The sequence below is a fragment of the Agelaius phoeniceus genome, chromosome W (assembly GCF_051311805.1).
Source record: "Agelaius phoeniceus isolate bAgePho1 chromosome W, bAgePho1.hap1, whole genome shotgun sequence".
NCBI lineage: Eukaryota > Metazoa > Chordata > Aves > Passeriformes > Icteridae > Agelaius > Agelaius phoeniceus.
In genome coordinates this window covers 22,581,227-22,601,598 of record NC_135301.1, presented here as the reverse complement: position 1 = coordinate 22,601,598, position 20,372 = coordinate 22,581,227, and the positions used below count along the sequence as shown (strand labels likewise).

The 20,372-nt window shown below is 42.8% G+C and overlaps 1 protein-coding gene across 2 annotated transcripts in view; it reads left to right on the top strand.

Annotated features, from left to right (window-relative positions):
• LOC129133612 (ras GTPase-activating protein 1-like) overlaps positions 1-19,923 on the top strand; it is a 128,601-nt gene extending 108,678 nt beyond the window's left edge. For both annotated transcript variants that reach the window (XM_054653253.2, XM_054653252.2), the window contains 4 exons: positions 4,521-4,609; positions 9,068-9,145; positions 10,459-10,593; positions 18,970-19,923. In XM_054653253.2, coding sequence (XP_054509228.1) covers positions 4,521-4,609; positions 9,068-9,145; positions 10,459-10,593; positions 18,970-19,053 — 386 coding nt within the window. In that variant the 3' untranslated portion in view covers positions 19,054-19,923. The remainder of the gene's footprint in view (positions 1-4,520; positions 4,610-9,067; positions 9,146-10,458; positions 10,594-18,969) is intronic.
• Positions 19,924-20,372: the final 449 nt, after the last annotated feature.

Genomic DNA, 20,372 nt, shown 5'->3' with positions numbered 1-20,372 from the left:
TGTGAGGAGGAAACCTGGTTCAGGATGGTATAAGGATCTGGGACCATGGAGTGCCTGAGTTTAGTAGTCTCATTATTTTAGTAGTCTCATTATTCTCACGTCCTGCACCATTCTATAAGTTCCATCTGATTTCATAACTGACAGGATAGAAATGTTATCAGGAAACATAACATACATGGCTCCAAAAGACCCACCTTTAACAGGAACTCAATAACAGGCTGTAACCCCTTCCTTCCCCTGAAATAGGGTATTTCCTTTTAGACACCACTTGTCCTGGTTGCCTCAGAGTAATTTGGAGAGGCTCCATATCCAGTTTTCCATATTTCCCTGGGACTGACAACACTTCTGGGTTCATTTTAGCATAAGCTTTATCAGATAATTTACACAGTGTCACAACAGCCCTAGCCTCCCCATCAGCCTTCACAACACTAACCCACATTCCCAACTGTTATAAATGACTCAAACCCCAAGTGGGAATGAGTTATAAAACTTTTATTGAGAACTAATAAAAATAATTCACAAAGCGAAAGGGACAGCACTGGGAGTGTGGCCAGCCAGCAGAGGCTCATCCACAGAATGGCGGCTCCACCTTTTATACCCCTGGTGTTGCATCAGCCAAATACATATTCATAAGCAGTCATACATATTCAAACATCTTCCTTCTATATCCCTGGTCCCTCCCAAAGTCTGCCAGTTGACTCTTCTTTGCCATCCATTGGTGGAGACCTTCTTGCAACTTGATTGGAGGTGAGGTGGTGTCATGCCAAGTCCCCCCAGCGACAAGCTTCCCCCATTCCCAGATGCCTCATGCAAGGGGCCTGTGCACACACCCTCCCTCCACATGTCTCTGACAACCCTGATGACTAGGGTTGTCTGGTGGCAACAATACAGAGGGGGGAAGAGAGGATTAAAGGGAGGACAAAAAGGGGTCCAAAAACAACCTACAACAACAGTCACACATCAAAAGAACTTTAAACCTTAACAAAGCTTCTTTTAACACACATAATATCCATTCCTCATATGTGAGAGCCAATTACCACACCACCCATCTATAACACAACTCAGTCATCAAATACCCTCCTAGCAAACCACAACCACAACTATGAACAAACAGAAACTCATGCTTTTCAAACCCATCTCACACATTGACCAATAGTGGTTGAATAAAAAGCACTGGCTCATCTTTCCCACTTACTCCCTGAATTATCAAAAAACCCTCTTTGGCATAAAATTCAAAGTAGACAGAGAGGCTCCTGTGTCTACTAGGAAACACATTTCTCGGTTCAGACCCACCCTGCATGTTAGCAAGGGCTCCAGTGTGGTGAGCCCCCAGTACAATAGGAGATCCTGGCACGCTTAACAATCCATTTCTAATGTTCTCTTTTTTTTTTTTTACAAATGGCACATTGATTAAAAACTGTGCCATTATCCTTGCCTGTACCTTTACCTTTTCCTCATCCCTTCTTACATATACCTGATGTGCCTTTCCAACCAACTCCTGCAAGGGCCCACTCTGCCACCTCTGCAACCCATGCTCCCATTCCCTGTGGGCTCTCACCCTCCCACAACTGCCAAACTCTGCAAAATCACTCACCTCCCTGGGGATCCAAACAAAATCTGTTCTTATATCAGGCCAGGCTTTGGTGATGGATTGTATCTCATGGTGTACACCAAAGACAGTCACTCTACCTTACACCGTACACCAAAGACAGTCCCTGTCCTGCTGCAGTGTCCAGATGCATCCCCTCAGCACACTCGTCCAGGTTCCTGGTCCACTCTCCCAGCACCAGAAGCTCTGTAAAGCACCAGGTCCTGGCGGGTGGGCAGTGCCGCAGGGACAGGCAGGCAGACAAGATGTCCTGCAACCTCATAGGGGCCAGAGGGCCACTACAACCCCTGCCTGCAGGGTTGGTGGCATCAGGTGTCACCTGGTGCTGAGCCCCGGCTTCCCCACAGCTTCGGCCCGGCCCCACACCTCCCCACAGGCCCCCAGCCCATGCTCCTGATCCCACACTTCTGTGCCTGGCCTCAGCATTCTTCACCATAGAGAAACCCCCCTAAGTAGTAAGCGGACAAACGCAAATCCTACACCCTGGCTCCATAATGACCAGGGGAGAGGTGGGGGGGTGTAGGAACAATACCTCCCTGCCTTCCCTATCTTGGAAGCCAAGACTACAAAAGACCTGCAGCCGGCCCTGTACTAGATTGCAAATTTTGAAGATAAGGCAGAGAACATCCCAATCCTCACTGCTTCTCAATTCTTTTTTTTATCATGTAGTGTCCCACTGCCATTTGCCTTAACCATATTCCTCCATACTCCCCTTCAACCAATCCTTTCCCAAACCAACACCAACCCTGTTGCTGAGACCTCTTCTCAACTCCCCTTACTGCCCCCTCTGGGCATCCATCCCCTGTTTCTGAGACCCCTTCTTGACTCCCCTTATTGCCCCCTCTGGGCATCCATGTCCTTAACTACCTCTGGGAGAATGTGCAAACCATCTCAACATTCTCCCAAATGGCCCTTTGGAGGTATTTTGGGATCGTCATCCCTATAGTCAAGACCCTTTCTCAACTTTCCTTTACAGCCCCTTCTAGGCATCCTGCCATGTTTTACTCCTCAAAGTTTCCATTGTACTCACCCATGAGATTTCCAGCAGTCCTTTCCTGTGGGCTCTTCATGGACCCCCCTGGTCAGCCTCTCATCTGTCTCCTGGACAGCCTCAGGAATCCAATCAATTGCCCAGTGCTGGCCAGCATCAAAGGGAACTGGTCACCTAAAAAGTGGGTGAGGTGCGCCTCCAGCTCTTCTTGCCATGTGCCGGCCCCAGATGTTGGAAGGATCCTGGACAAAAGCTCCCATCTTGTACGGAAAATCACACTATGAAAAAGCAGTGTCCATAAAGGAGACAGAGGAGTCCTGCAACTTTATTCGAATAAATGGAGAGAGTCCACTGGTGCTCATGCCCGTGGGGTTTTCTCTCTTGATGTTTTAGAGGACTCAGCCTCCTTTTATCCCAAACTCCCAGCCACATGTTGCCCTCTTCCTTTCCCCATTGGCTGAGGTACTAGGAAAGTACAGCCTTCATGAACTGCCTATTACATATTTCCTCTTGAACCTGTCATTTTCGTCACAAGTTCAGAAACTCAGGCTTGTGCAGACCCACTTCTCTGTTTCAGGAGTCAAACTCTCTGGGTTCTGTAAAAAACCTGTGGCTTGAAGTTGGTAGAGACATTAAGACCCATTTCAAAGACATTAACACCCATGCCTTCACCCATGGAATTGTTTGTAAAGACATTAGCACACATCTTTCCTATAATTTCTTTATTATTTTTATAATCTTCAGATTATATTATTTTCTAATTTGGGGACTGCATTGAGACCACTGTTTCTTTAGCCATAAATTAAGTTGTTATCCATAAATTTGTGTAATCCCTTTTAAGCTTGTCTGTAAGTGTTAGTCCTGTTTAGAAGTCCAGATAATATTCTTGACTTTCACTAAGGTAAGTTTATGGGCTTTATATAGGGTTGTTAGAACTTTTCATTTAAAAAACCCAAAAAAAACCAAACCAAAACAAACAAAGGGGTCTCTTTTTCTTTTGGAGCAAATTTTTTAACATACTTCCTTGCTGTAATGGGGCAACCTGAGAAGCTGCATTTCACAATCCGAAGCTGTTTCGGAGCAAATTTTGCAACACCTTTGCTGCTTGATGGGTTGTTAGTCTGCCGCTTGTCAATTCAAAGGAGCTCATGCTCATCCTGGGCTTTGGAGAATTTCACAGTACCTTCACTGCTACTGCCTGCCCTGTGCCAAGGAGTGGTTGGACCTGCTCTCCTGTTTTGGGGGGAGGGAGTGTTCTGGAACCGCAGAGGCTTGGTTGCTGTGTTGTTTTACTTTGTTCTCTCTCAACTGTGTGATCCATAGTAGGTGGCTTCTCTGCCATCTCTTTGTCCTTTGGGCCATGTGGACTGCTACAGTGGCCACCATCTTGGGAGAAGGGGAGTTTCTCTGCCATCTTGGCTTGGTCCCCTGGGCCAATGGGCTGCCACGGTGGCCTCCATCTTAGGAGGAGGAGGCTTCTCTGCTACCTTGTTTTCTCTGTTTCCAGGGGGAGCATGTGACTCAGCACCTTTGTATCTAGTGGTTATTGCTGTTATCTTTGTTGTTGCTGTTTTATCTTTAGTAAACTGTTATTTTTTTACCTATATCTTCTCCCATTTGTCTCTCCTTATTGATGAAAGCGGAGTGGTTAAAACTAAGGGGAGATAATTCACTTTGGAGTCTTCACCCTATAAATTGTCTTAAATTAACTGTCAGATATGCATATTGATGTTTATTGTGGACATAATTACTAAAACACCAAAAGTTTACTTGATCATGAGAATTTTTTCACATGCAGTTCTCTTACAGCATTTAAAGTATTGAATTCCATGATAACAAATTGTGGAAGAGAATTTTCTTGTGACTACTGGAGGTTTTAAATTAAGTGGTCAGTAACATCCTACTTTCTATTCCTATCAGATTCTCCTTCCCCTACTGCTGCAAGAACACTGACGCTGGTTGCCAAGTCTGTGCAGAATTTAGCAAATCTGGTTGAATTTGGAGCTAAGGTGAATATAATTTTACAGAGAACAGTCTAGAAGATTGCCATGTTCATGTTAACAGAAACAGATTTTGTCTGTATTATTCTTATGCAAATCTTGATGTGTGACCTGGGTGTCTTATCAGCAAGGAGGCTTTATTCCTGCATTTTTTTTTCTATCCTCTTTAATTGGAGCTCAACAGGGTATTGATTTAACCTAGTATGGCTAGTATGGCTGATTTAGAAAGAGGAGTCAATAATTTCAGAATGAGTCATCTAGAAACTTATGTGAATGATTTGGTACTTACCATAAAGATTTTCAGTCTGGAAGTATGAACAACAGCAGTGACATGCTAAAATAACTGATAAATTTATGGCCATGCTAGTAAGCATTATAGAGTGATGTAGCCATATTTTTATGCTATGAGATCAGATAAACTCAGACATTAATTTCAAATACAACAGTGGAAGTATGTGAACTCTTTTTTTCTGTCTGTCAATGTCAAAAAGGGTAGTAGTCATACTCTAGAATTCATAGAATCATAGAATATCTCAAGTTGGAAGGGATCCATAATGATCGTTAAGTCCAACTCCATGCTCCCTGCAGGACTACCTAAAAGTAAATCATATGACTAAGGGTATCACCCATATTGTCCTTGAAGTGATAGGCTTGGTGCCATGACTGCTTTCTTGGGGAGGCTGTACCAGTGACTGACCGCCCTCTCAGTTAAGAATCTTTTCCTAAAGTTCAATCTGAACTACCTGTGACGAAGCGTCATTCCATTTTTTTATGTCCTATTGGTAGTCACCAGAGAGAAGAGATCAGCATCTAACTGCTCCCCTTGAGGAAGTTGTAGACTATGATGAGCTCACCCCTCAGCCTTTTCTAAGCTGAACAAACCAAGTGACCTCAGCCGCTCTTGCCCTCAAGGTCTTTCAATGTCTTGGTTACCCTCCTCTGGACATCCTCTAATAGTTTGATGTCCTTTTTATATTGAGGCACCCAAAACTGCACACAGTACTTGAGGTGGGACCATACCAGTTCAGAGCAGAGCAGGACAATCACCTCCCTTGACCAACTGGTGATGCTCTGCCTGATGCACCCCAGGACACAGTTGGCCCTCCTGACTGCCAGGGCACTGCAGATTCATATTCAACTTGGCATCAACCAGGACCCCAGGTCCCTTTCTGTGGGACTCCTCTCCAACCTTTTGTCTCCCAATTTGTATGTATAGCAAAGATTACCCCATCCCAGGTGCAGAATCCAGCACCTGCCCTTTTAAATTTCATATGCTTGGTGATTGCCCAGCTCTCTAGTCTATCCAGATCAGTCTGTAAGGCCTCTCTACCCTTGATGGAGTCCACAGCTCCTCCTATTTTATCATCAGCAAACTTAATGTATGTTTGATTCCTATGTCCAGATCATTTATAAAAACATTAAAGACCACTGTTCCTAAAATTGAGCCCTGGGGAACCTCACTGATGACTGACTGCCAGCCTGATTTCACTATAACCCCATTTACTATGATCCTTTGAGCCTGGCCCATTAGGCAATTGCTCATCTAATGTATTATGGACTTTTTCTAGCTGTGTGCTGGACATTTTATCCAGAAAGATACTGTGAGAGACAGTATCAAAAGCTTTGCTAAAATCCAAAACCACCATGTCTACTGTCTTCCCCTAGTCAAAAAGATGAGTGTTGGAGTTGGAAAAGTGGGAGAAGAGAGGCAGGCAGCCATCCCTCCACAAAGAAAACATTGATGTGATGCTAAAATGAGTAAATTTTCTTTAGGAATCTCCATATCAAAAAGACAACTGAGAAATGCTAGAGTAGAAAGCTGTGATTAGAAAAAATCTATTCAAGAAGTATGAATCATTTGCCTGAAATAGATGATGGGAGCCTTTTTGCATTTCCATTGATTATTTCATGTCAAAATGGGGAAACATCTTTCAGTAATATTTGTATGTCTCTGTATAGAACCTTGAAATACATTCCACATCCATGTTCTTTTATATACTTGTCCTGGTTTAGGGAAAATTTGGTAGAGAATTTCCAAAGGAGGGCCCCTCCAGAAAGCAAACCCACACGGCCCCTCCCCCCAACCAGTTTGGGAAGAATTCCTCAGAGAGAAGTGGAAAGAACCAGTTTATTTAACAGGCACAGCACCCCCCAGCACACAAAATGAACAATACCAGATGGCACCACTCTGAAAAAGATGACAAATTCAGAAAGTCTCTCTTGGGGGTGGTTGCTCTGTTCTCAGTCCTTCCAGAGCTGGGGCAGCTGCTGCAGGCCACAAGGTGCAAACTCTCGGTGTTCCCAGGTCCCAGTCCGGAGCAGGTTCGAAATGGTCAGAAAAAGGAAAGGAGAAACAGTCCAGGAAGAAATTGGACAGTTTAGCTAAACTAGCTAATGAGCAAAAGCAAAAGCAAGCAGAAGCAAAGCAAGCAAGAGCGAGAGAGAGCAAAGCGAAAAGCAAAAGCAGAAAAAGCAAAAGCTGCAGTCTGTGTCCCACCAGGCTGATAAGAAAACCAAAACAAAACTTTCCCTCTTCAGAGCCAGTCTTAAAAGTACAGAACATAATAGCCAACATTAACAGAACACATGAATGGGGATACAAGCATCATAACGTCACCCTAGGACAATACTATATGGCTGGGCCCAGAGAGTGGTGGTGAACAGAGCTGCATCCAGCTGGTGGCCAGTCACCAGTGGTACCCCTCAGGGGTCTGTACTGGGACCAGTTCTGTTTTATATCTTTATTGATGACATGGATGAGGGGATTGAGTCTTTCATGAGTAGGTTTGCAGACACTAAGCTAGGATCGTGTGTCAATCTGTTGGAAGGTAGGAGGGTTCTGCAGAGAGACTTGGAACGGTTGAATGGATGAGCAGAGTCTAACAGGATGAAGTTCAATAAATCCAAGTGCCAAGTCCTGTATTTTGGCCACAATAATCCCCTGCAACACTATAGGCTGGGGACGGTGTGGCTGGACAGTGCTCAGGCGGAAAAGGACCTGGGGGTACTGGTCGACAGCCAGCTGAACATGAGCCAGCAGTGTGTCCTGGTGGCCAAGAAGGCCAACTGCATCCTGGCCTGTATCAGAAATCGTGTGGCCAACAGGAGCAAGGAGATCCTCCTTGCCCTATACTCAGCACTGGTGAGGCCGCACCTTGAGTACTGTGTCCAATTCTGGGCCCCTCAGTTTAGGCAGACTGTTGAGACACTTGAGCACGTCCAGAGGAAGGCAACTAGGTTGGTGAGGGGCTTGGAACACAAGCCCTATGAGGAATGACTGAGGGAGCTGGGGTTGTTTAGCCTGAAGAAAAGGAGACAGAGGTGACCTTATTACTCTCTACAACTTCCTGAAAGGTGCTTGTAGTCAGGTGGGCGTTGGTCTCTTTCACCAGACAGCAACTGACAGAACAAGAGGACACAGTCTCAAGCTGTGCCGAGGGAAATTTAGGTTGGATATTAGGAAAAAGTTTTTTACAGAAAGGGTGATAAAGTTCTGGAATGGTCTGCCTGGGGACGTGGTGGAATCACCATCCCTAGATGTGTTTAAGAAAAGACTGGATGTGGCACTCGCTGCCATGGTTTAGTTGAGGTGTTAGGGCATGGGTTGGACTCAATGATCTTTAAGGTCTCTTCCAACCTAGTGATTCTGTGAATTCTGTAATTCTGTAATAATACACTTTCAAATTGAGACCAATTAGGACTGAACTTCCAGCCTGGATATAGAGTATTTTAATTTAGAAACATCTTAACTGCCAACCTGAGGCTCACACACACACACACACACACACACACATACACTTTTTCTTTACTTATTCTTTAGACTGGTGTTTTCTGTTGGTACAGCATTTTGAAAAACCCCTTTTATTTGTACTTGTTCTCATACTGCTTGACATAATTTTGTAAATTAGTTTTACAAGTTTCCTTTGAAAGCCTCAGCTTTTACTAAACTTTCTATCGCATCACTAAAAGAATGCCAGCAACAATTGGCCTGTTCTGGTTCCCAAGTCACAACATGGTTGAACAATAAAAATCTGTTGACTTAAATATAATAAAAGAAATTTCAGGCTGCCATTATAATGCCATTTGTCTGACACTCGCAACTTGGAATGTACGCATTAATGAAAGAACAAAAAGGAGGGCAATTATGTCCTGATGTTGATGCTGCTGATGTTGTTACCTCTGAAAGTTTTTTTCTTAATTTTATAATTGCAATGAAAAAAGTCTATTTTCACTATTTCAGAAATGTAACATTTCATGTCACAATGCATATATAAGCAATTTCAGAATCCATTTGGTGCAGAAAAAAGTGTAATCTTTTCATTGGTTGTACACCAGTAATCATAAATTCACTTGAAAAAGATGACACATTTGTTTTGCAGTGTCATTTGTCTTTGATTGCAATATGTTCAGGTATGACTGTTAAATCAGTATCAATTTGTTCTAATAAATACTTTTAAAAATTACCAGGAGCCATATATGGAGGGGGTAAATCCATTTATCAAGAGCAACAAACATCGCATGATCATGTTTTTAGATGAACTTGGGGTAAGTGGTTTAAAAAGAGAAATTTCAAGTTGTATAGCAACATTGTGAGTTAAAATTCTTTATAGTCCTTGTTAACTAGTTCAAAAATGCATCAGCTTCCTTGCAATTTTGAATGCTTGTTACTGAAATATTTTTCTTGTGCATGTTTAGGAACTGCAGATTGCTGACCTGTCGCACAGAATTAAAACCAATCAAATGTCCTGTTAGAAAGTACTGTTGTAGACACGAGATCTATTTGAGCTTCTCCCCAAGGATTAGGGCTTTCAGACAAAAATACCAACCTTCTAAAAAATATTTTAAAATAAAGAAAATCTTATGTTTAATTTCTCATGTGATTTTGACCTGACATTGAAAAAATTGAAGTTTTTAAAAATATTGTGTTCTATTTTAGTTACACATAACAAAATGTCTCACTGCATGAATTCTGGATATTGTAGTTTAAAAGAAAATAATAGTTTCAGTTCAATTTGAAACCATTTTGTGTATAATAGTCATAATGAGTTTGGAGCTCATGTATGTATATATGTTTATGTTTAAATCAATAATTTGTTGAAAAAAAGATGAAAGAAATATGCCTATCTTATTATTCCTGAATGATTCCATTAAAAGTGACCTAGAAAACATCTCAGACCATTTTGATAATCTCTAAGAATTACTGTTTTGAAGTGTGTCATTCAGATAAATTGCTATATGTCACCTTTTTATGGTTAAATGGCAACTTCTGCATATTATGATACACTTGTTTTTCTTTAAATGGTAGATTATGCATGAGGACTTGGAAAATTGTTGGGTTTTAAAATAACTGATTCATCTACTGGTTTAATTACATTATTTTATTAGTATTACTTGATAGTTTGGAGATTTTTTGGTGTCCATTTTTGCTATTGTTATTGCCTGATTTAAATTAAAAAAAAAAAACAAATAAAACAAAAACCATCTCATGGATGGATCCCCCTCATTTGGGGGGAAGATATGATATGAATCTCTTTTTCTCAGTATCTTTCTAGACAGCTCAGAGACAGCATAGCAGCATCAAACTCTCCTATTAGGAATAGGAATTGCTGTGTATTCAGTGATCTCTATATGTGAAATGTGTAACCATAATTTGTCTTCATAAAATAGATGATTGTGGAGAGAAGGAAATAAATTATTTTTATTAGATAACATGGATGGAAGACTTAATTGTGAAGAAAAACATGGTACTTGCTCACAGTATCAAAACAACTGTTGGTGGGTGTGGGGAACTGTAATTTAATTTCTTTTATGCCTGGCTACTCACCATTCTAAATCTGTTCTCATAATTTTTGTTAAAGAATGTTCCTGAGCTTCCAGACACTACAGATTACTCTAGAACTGACTTATCTCGTTATCTGGCAGCCTTGCATGAGATGTGTGTGGCTCATTCAGATGAACTTCGGACACTTAGCAATGAGCGAGGTGTAATGCAGGTAAACTATAATTATTAACAAAAATCACACATAGAGATAGCATGTCTAACTAAAGTTATTGTTTAACATCATGGTTCCTTTGTAATTTTTTCTCTTCAGCAGTATGAGTGATAAATATGTACATTTCACCAGGAGGTTGTTAGTTGTAAAGGTAAAGAAGCTCAAAAATATGAACTAAGTATTTATACAACAAATCCAAAGACGTTTTAAAGCAGTGGGTTGGGGATTTTTTGATTAGGTTTTTGGTATTTTGTTTTGTTTTTTCTCTTTTGGGGTTTTGGGGGGGTTGTGTTGTTTGTTTTAGTGGGTTTTTTTTCACAGAATCGCTAGGTTAGAAGAGACCTTAAAGATCATCGAGTCCAACCCATGCCCTAACACCTCAACTAAACCATGGCACCAAGTGCCACATGCAGTCGTTTTTTAAACACATCTAGGGATGGTGACTCCACCACCTCCCTGAGAAGACAATTCCAGTACTTTACCACTCTTTCTGTAAAAAACTTTTTCCTAATATCCAACCTAAATTTCCCTCGGCACAGCTTGAGACTGTGTCCTCTTATTCTGTCAGTTGCTGCCTGGAGAAAGAGACCAACCCCCACCTGACTACAAGCACCTTTCAGGAAGTTGTAGAGAGTAATAAGGTCTATTACGTTGGGTTGTTGGTTGGAGACAGAAAAGACAGAACTCTCCGATGATCATGAGACAAACAACAAAGATTTATTATGGCCACCCCCTTAGACAGGGGGTTCAAAATTCCCAGCCTTAGACAACTGATTGGTTGGGGTTTCACCACCGCCCAGCTCTCTGGCCAGTGATGTGTCTGCATTCAGGGTTGAATGGGATTGGCTGGGGTTCTCTGCTTGAGTTCAAATCCATCCTATCTTTACTTACCCAGGGACTTGCTTACTTCTAGGCTTGTTGAGTTTGGGGGTCTGTTATGGCCAAATATATCTTTGCAGCTACAGACCAGCTGCAACCGTGACAAAGGTTACCTCTGAGTCTCCTTTTGTCCAGGCTTAACAACCCCAGCTCCCTCAGTCATTCCTCATAGGGCTTGTGTTCCAAGCCCCTCACCAGCCTTGTTGCCCTCCTCTGGATGTGCTCAATCATCTCAACGTCCTTCCTAAACTGAGTGGGCCAGAACTGGACACAGTACTCAAGGTGCAGCCTCACCAGTTCCAAGTACAGGGGAAGAATGACTTCCCTAGTCCTGCTGGCCACACTATTCCTGATACAGGCCAGGATGCAGTTGGCCTTCATGGCCACCAGGGCACACTGATGGCTCATGTTCAGCTGGCTGTCAACCAGTACTCCCAGGTCCCTTTCTGCCTGGGCACTGTCCAGCCACACCGTCCCCAGCCTATAGTGTTGCAGGAGATTACTGTGGCCAAAATGCAGGACTTGGCATTTGGACTTATTAAATGTCATCTTATTGGACTCTGCCCATCCATCCAACCATTCCAGGTCTCTCTGCAGAGTCCTTGTACCTTCCAACAGCTCAACACATGCCCCCAGCTTAGTGTCATCTTCAGATTTACTTATGAAAGACTCAGTACCCTCATCCATGTCATCAATAAAAATATTGAACAGAACTGGCCCCAGCACAGACCCCTGAGGGACACCACTGGTGACTGGCCACCAGCTGGGTGCAGCACCGTTCACCACCACTCTGGGCCTGGCCATCCAGCCAGTTCTTAACCCAGCAAAGAATGCTCCTGTTCAAGCCGTGGGCTGCCAGCTTTTCCAGGAGTGTGCTGTTTGAGACAATGTTAAAGTCCTTGCTGAAGTCCAAATAGGCAACATCCACAGCCTTTCCCGCATCCACCAGGCGGGTCACCTGGTCATAAAAAGAGACCAGGTTGGTCAAACACAACCTACCCCTCCTAAACCTATGCTGGCTGGGTCTGATACCCTGGACATCCTGTAAGTGCTGTGTGATGACACTCAATATAAACTGTTCCATTACCTTACCAGGCACTGAAGTCAGGCTAACTGGCCTATAATTACCAGGATACTCCTTCCCACCTGTCATGGTTTGACACTGGCACAATGCCAGTGCCCCCATGAAAATACATTCTCCCTGGTGTCTACTGTGAGATGTGACCAGGAATAGAGCAAAGCAGGCTCCAGCTTGGGAATAAAAGGAAAAAAAAACTTTATTAACTTACAATATATAAAAGAAACACACAGAACTCAGGATGAAAACCTTCCAAACATTCCTCCTCCCCCCACCAAATTCCCAATACACCACAGTAAGACAAAACCTTGGATTCTCAATTCAGTTACCATCCCTCAGATCACCAACTCTCAGTCCACCACCACCCTTCAGATAATCAATTCTCAGTTCATCAAGAAGAGAGGAGTCCCTCTTGTGCCATAGGCTTCCCCTGGAAACACAGTTGAAACTTGGTGTGTTTCCATGTCGCACGTGGCACCGCCGAGAGATCATTTGCCATCGTGACATCTTCCTTCCATGTCCAGTGCTCTCACCACTGCACATGGACCAGAGTTGCTTCTTGGGTTTTCCTTTTAAGGCTGCTTTGCCCAGTCCCAAAAAGAGCACATTCTCTCACTTTTGGGACACTAGTCCCCCCCAAATTTCACCCCCTGGGGCTGAGGGGGTCTCAAGAACAGAGATCTTCTCCTTCCCTGAAGACAGAGGGCAACACCACCACCCTCCTCACCCGTCGTCTCTGTTCACGCACTCCTTCACATAACAACACTGAACTCTCTTGGCTCCGAGCCATTGCCTCCCCCCTAAATGCAGTCTCTGTGACACAGGAAAAATGTTTCTGTCCATGGCTATACAAGAAAAGTCCAGCCAAAGGCCACTCCATCATCTCCTGCCACCTAGAATTCTTCTCAACTTCTCTCGGACACCTTTCACTTGCACAAACTTGCATCACACTTGCCCATTTCCTGCTAATCATCCCTATGGCTCTTCTCATTCAGCTCCAGGAGGATCAGCATTTGTAAGGTCTCCATCATCCAAGAAAAGGGTTAAAATATCAGGCTCTGCCTGTCCAGAACTCCCACAGCTGCCCTGCCGGGCACCTTCTCGCCACCCCCCCCCCTTCTCCTTCCCAGCCAGCCGTGCTGCCCGCACACAATATCAAATTGCAAGGTGGCACAAGCACCGGCACAGGCTCGCTCTCTGTCTCTCTCTGGGGGGGTAGCTGCCTGATGACTCTCCAATGTTCCTCCACCCTTCCATCCTGCAAGGGCCTCTTCACCTCCCCTCTCTGTCCAAGGCCCTACCTCACCCAGCTGCATGGCTTCCCCTCCCCCGCCCAGCCTGCAGCCAGGCAGGGGAGGTCTGACCTCTTTCACCCCGGAACCCAAGAGAGTTTCCCCCTGGGGGTTCTCTGCTTTTAACCCCCTGTGTTCTCAGAGGAGTATCCATGTCCTCAGTGGCCACACCAGATGCCAATATTCAAATCTGAGCACCTATTGGTTTCACCACAGCATCCCAAAAAACTCACTTCCTCTCAAACCAGGACACCACCCTTTTTATGAATGGGCATCACATTGCCAGCTTCCAGTCATCTGGAACCTCACCAGCGAGCCAGGACTGTTGGTAAATGATGGAGACCAGCTTCACAAGCTCATCTGCCAGCTCCCTCATCACCCTGGGATGGATCCCATCTGGTCCCATAGATTTATAAACATCCAAGTGGCTCAGCAGTTCTCTGACTACCTCCTCCTGGATAACAGGGTATTGCAGGAAAGCCAGGGCTCCTGAACAACTGACCAATATGATCAAGCAGAAGCCATTTATTGTTTACATTACACACACTTTTATAGATTCTACAAACTACTAAGATCACACTTCTCGATTAGTGCCTTTGTCTTGTTCCCTCATTCTCTGCCTCCATTTCTCAATGTCCGTGATTGGTTACCATGCAGGTGTTTCACAGTCCTCTGTTATCTAGTTCTTGTGATCCTGGTATGAGGTTTCTCAGCTTCTTTGTTCTTATTTTAGCACAATTTATGTCTTAGTAACGTTGATGAATTCCACAGTGCCCTGAGAAAATTCTGATAAGAACAGTTACAGATGGTATGGCTGGTGCACACTGAGGCCTAAGTTGTTCATATACATTGCTACAACAGGGGGACCATTCTGCTCCCTCACAACATCTACCAACCTAAGAGGACAGTTGTCCTGAGGACAAGCATCTTCCCACTAAAGACTGAGGCAAAGAAGGCATTAAGCACTTCTGCCTTATCCTCATCTGCAGTTACTAAGTTCCCTCCTACGTTCAGTAAAGAACAAAAGTTGGTCTAACTCTTCCTTTTGCCATTAATATATTTGTAAAACCATTTTTTATTATCCTTTACAGAAGTTGCCAAATTAAGTTAGAACTGAGCTTTGGCCTCCTTAATTTTTTTCCTACATGCCCTAGCAACCCCTTTAAATACTTCCTCAGAGATCTGACCCTCCTTCCAAAGATGATACAACCTCTTTTTATTCCTAAGTTCCTTCAAAACCTCACTGCCCATCCAGGCTGGATGTTTGCCTCGTTGACTCATCTTTTGGCACACAGGGACAGTCTGTTCCTGTGCCCTCAAGATCTCTCTTTTGAAGCACGCCCACCTTTCCTGGACTCCTTTGTTTTTAAGGGCTGTTTCCCAAGGAACTCTCTGAATAAGTCTCCTAAATAGGCCAAAGTCTTCTCTCTGGAAGTCCAATGTAAAAGTCTTAATGATGTTCCTCCTGATTTCACCAAATATCAAGAACTATAATTTCATGATCACTATGCCCCACATGGCCTCCAACCACCACATCTCCCACCAGCCCATCTCTATTTGTGAACAACAGGTCTAGCATAGTCCCTCCCCTTGTGGGCTCACTCACCAGCTGTGACAAAAAGTTGTCCTCCACACACTGTAAAAATTTCCTGGACTGCCTTTTTTCTGCTGTATTAAGTTCCCAGCAGATGTCTGATAGGTTAAAGTCACCTACAAGAACACAGGCTGGTGATCCTGAAACATTCTCCAGCTGCTTAAATAATTACTTGTCCACCTCTTCTTCCTGGTTGGGTGGATGATAACAGACTCCCAGTAGGATGTCAGCCTTGTTGGCCTTCCCCTTAATTCTTACCCTTAGGCATTCAACTTCATCATCCCTAGTTTCATTACCCATGGCATCAAAAGCCTCCCTAATATAAAGGGCCACCCCTCCACCTCTTCTCCCTTTCCTATCTCTCCTGAAGAGCTTGTAGCCATCCAGTGCAGTGCTCCAGATATGTGAATCATCCCGCCACATTTCCGTGATGGCGATTACCTCATAGCTTTGCTGTTGCACCATGGCTTCCAGCTCTTCTTCTTTGTTACCCATGCTGCGTGCATTAGTATATATGCACCTCAGCTGGGCTACTGATTTCACCGCTAACTCAGGTTACCACCCTTGGGCCTACTTCTAGACAGCCCAGCTGCATCCCTTTCCCCCTTCAAACTTAGTTTAAAGCCCTCTCAATGAGTTCTGCCAGTTCATGAGCTAAAATCCTTCTGTCCTTAACAGAGAGATGGAGGCCATCCAGTTTCAGCAGACCAGGTGCCATAAAAGTTGCCCCATGATCAAAATTCTGCCTATGACACCAACCCTTGAGCCACTTGTTGATAATGTGGGTTCTCCTATTCCTTTCATTGTTTTTCTCTGCCACCAAAGGGACTGAGCAGAATACCTGTGCTCCTGCCCTATCAACCACTTGACCCAGTGACCGTAAGTCCCTTTTAATTGCCCTGGTGTTCTTCTTTTCAATCTCATCACTGCCAGTCTGGAGTATCAGCAGTGGGCAATAATCAGAGGGCTGAATCAGCCCAGGGAGTCTCTCGGTAATATCCCATACCCTGGCCCCAGGGAGGCAGCAGACCTCCCTGTGGGATGGGTCTGGTCAACATATGGGGCCCTCTGTTCCCGTGAGAAGGGAGTCACCCACTACGACTACCCTTCTTTTCTTTTTAATGCTAGAGGTGGTGATCCGTCTGACAGATGAAGCATAATTGGGAGGCTTACTGGGCAGATCATTTTCTTCTATGTCATCTGGCTGCCCCTCTAGATCCAGGGCCTCATACCTATTCTGAAGTGGCACCTGGGTATGTGATGGGGGTCGGGAGGAATTTTTATTACCTCCCTGAGGTAATAACCCATTTCCACTCCCCTTCATCCACCAGGCGTCCTCCTATTGCCTGACAATGAGAGGAATGGGAGTCCTCTGACTCCTGGTGGGCCTCCCTCAAGGATGGAAGGGCGGAACTCCACCAATCTGTATTTCCCTTTCAGTTTCCCTAATACTCCTTAGTCTTTCAACTTCCGCCCTAAGCTCAGCCACCAAGAAAGGAGATTGTTCATTAGTTTGGGGTTGGTTTTTGGGGGTTTTTTGGTTTTTTTTTTGTTTTTTTGTTTTTTTGTTATTATTATTATTTGTTTGTTTTTGTTTTGGTTTTGTTCTTTTGGTTTTTTCTGGGGTTTTTTTCTTTAGTTTCCAGGTGAAGTTTTTAGTTTCTAGAGGAAGGAAGCCTAAACTCAAGAAATTACTGTCTCCTGGCAGTCTCTAGATTTAGGATCTAGCTCATCTAATTGAGAACTAAACATCTAAATTTACTTTCCTTAGCTTTCTAGCACTACTTCACTTCTGCTTCCTAATTTATTATGTTTGTAAACAATCATGGCAAACTTCTCTAGTAAATGCTATAAATGAGTGTTCTGTTCCAAATAATTAACTTGTGTACAGCTTTTATGAAAACTTATTTTTAAGAGGAAAAAAATCTGCATGACTTCATGCATTGTCTCAAAAAGTAATATACTTGCCTATGGTCTACTAATTATGATGAACTTCAAGTTGCCAATCCTACTTATTGCACAGTAACATGTTTTGGTATGCTTGACTAGTATACTCTGCTGTGCAGGAGATAATTTCTGTTCCTTTTTTAATGCTAATGATTTGGGGACAGTGGCAGTTGTACTATGGAAAGCCTTTTGGTTTAGAGATGGTCTTCCTTACATTTAATCAGTATCAGCTCAAACTATTTAATGACTCATGTTGAAGAGGCAGTTTTAAAAATAGTTCTTAATTTAATTGCTTCAAAATTACTTATTGTAATCAGATTTCTTATTATTGTCATGGTTTGAAGTCTGAGCTTCCTATATCCTGACTCTTTCAAGGCCTTAATTTAAACCCAAATAGATGATAAATCTATATTTCATCTCAGCAGATGTTACTCAAATAATGTATTTTTGGCAGTAATGTTTTTTTTAAATAAGGGTATTACTGGGAACACTTAAGGCAATTTTGCGAATGGTGAAAGTATATTTGTATTCAATTAGCTTTGGCAGAAGAAAGATCAAGGAATTTAAAATGAGATAACACTACATTATAGCAATTAAAAACTAATCTAGTTTAATAACTACTAAAATTTGCTTCTTCAGGGGCATATGAGAGGAAAAAAATCAATCATGTTCAAGTTCATAATTCACAGCTACTTCTAGTCTTGACAAAGCAAAGATGATGGCTAGACTGGCAAGTCAGGATAGTAGAAGTTTTCAATATTAAATATGTATTGCTTACAGATAAGGGAGGGAATTTCTTTCACAAGGCCTGCATCTGTAGCACTTAAGGGTCATAAATGTGACACTGTTTTCTCAATACACTTATATTTCTACTTCAGAGGAGTAATTTCTCCTCATGGGTTTCCATAAAAAAAACCTCTTGAATCTTTTTTTTTTTTCTTCACCTATAAGTGCCCTAATGTTTATCATCAACCTGTTGTAGCTGAACACAGTTCTACTATAATGAAAAAGTTATTGAACTCCTGACAGTGCATTAGCAATACTATTTCTCAGCCTGTTTTGTATGTTCAGTTGCATTTGTTCAAGTTTAATGACCAGGTTTTCAGAAAGTTAGAGGGTGCTTCTGCTTGTGCAGTAGTGAATTGTATTATCACCATTTTTTTTTTCCACCAGAATTTTTTTTCATGTTCCCTGCCCAGTTCTGCACTTTCACATTGGGAAAATACCCAAGAGTAGATTTTTGGTTTACAGATTGTTTTTAACAGATAGAACTGTTTAATTTTCAAACTCTCAGGTTAAGTTGGCAAGACTTAATGGGTTTCCATGGCTGCAGATAAATTGCATATTGCTGTTTTACAGTTGCCTTTTGAAATAATGTCTTAGTGACTGTGAAACTGGAGCTGGGGAGAGGGAGTGTGGGGGCTGTGGATTTAAATATATTTTAAACTACCTAATTCTAAGTCTGGTAGGTTAATGTTGAAGATGCTTCTCAAGCAAGATGGGTGTTGTTTTTTTCTAGTTGCTAATGTAGGGTTGTACTGGGGTTTTTTTGTTGTTTGTGTGTTTTTTTGTATTTTTTTCTACAGCATGTTCTTAAGAAGCTGTTGGCTATTACAGAACTGCTTCAACAAAAACAACATCAATATTCATTGTCTAATAACATCAGGTAGCAGCCTTCTACCTGAATTCTGCATGGATCCAGCATGTCTAACATGGCAACTTACACAGGTATCACTTTTTTTGCTCTTGCCAAAAATCGCACACCCTGTCACATTCCCAGTGATGTGTGAACTATGCAAAAAAGAAAACAAAGATTCTGTTAGCAAATTATTCAACCAGCAGCTCTTTAAGCTATCTGTGCAGGATATTTGCACTTTTTTCCACTTGGAACCAGTTTTTACAGCCTCTGAGCCTTGGTGTACAGTTTACCTTTTGCAAAGAAAATGCTGTGACTGTAGTAACTTTGAAAATTATTTTGAACACCTGTGTCCTGGGGTGACTTTATGATGCTTGTATCCCCATTGGTCTGTTTAGCCCAGAAATAAGTTTTGCACCTTTAAGACTGGTTCTGAGAGGGAAGGGGGAGGGGGAGAGAAGAAGCATGCAGTTTGTTTTCAGAAACTGCACTCACTCCTCCACATTCCTGCTCCTGGACTGTGTTGTCTACAGACGGACAGACACCGGGACAGAGCTCTCTTTTGCTTTTTAGTTAGTTTTTAGCTAGCTGAGGCAGACAAGTTCACAAGTTCCCTAGACTCTAGTGTTTCTTTTTCTTGGAACTGTTTAAACCTGCTCTGGACTGAACACCCAGAAGAGCACCGCCAGCTCACATTTGTGGTCCCCTGGGGCTTGGCCTGGGCTGCAGCATTTCCAGCGCTGGAGGGACTGATAACAGACTGAGTGAGCCGAGCTACAGCCCATGAAGGGGATTTCCTGAGTTTGTCATCTCTTTGGAGCGGCAAGAGGTTTTATTGCTTAATATTATTCTTTTTTTTTTTGTGCTGGTGAATGCTTTGCTTGTCAAATAAACAGTTTTTTCCACTTTTCTCCAAGGAAATCTTTTCCTGATCCATTTGGGGGAGAGGCCACTTGAATTTGCTTTCTAGAGGAACCCCTTTGCAGGTTTTCTCCCAAATTTGCCCTAAACCAGGACAACCTGCAAATGCCAAAGTTTTTCTGTCTTGTTGGAAAAGAATTACCAACTGACAAGGAAAGATATGCATTGTTTTGACAGCTACATGTAACTGCATAACATTTCTTACTGTAATTTCTGAGTGGTTACAATTATGATTTTGACTTTTTCAACCACTTAAACATGTATTTACAATTTCCAGATTTTGACGGTTATGGTAAGAACAGTCTTTCCTATACACTTTTTATACCATGCTGTTTCTCTTGCTGGAATCATGTCAAAAGAATATGCAGAACAGATCTTGTCAGCTTTATTCTTAATGTGCCACAGATTCAGTCTAAATAATTCTTCCATCAA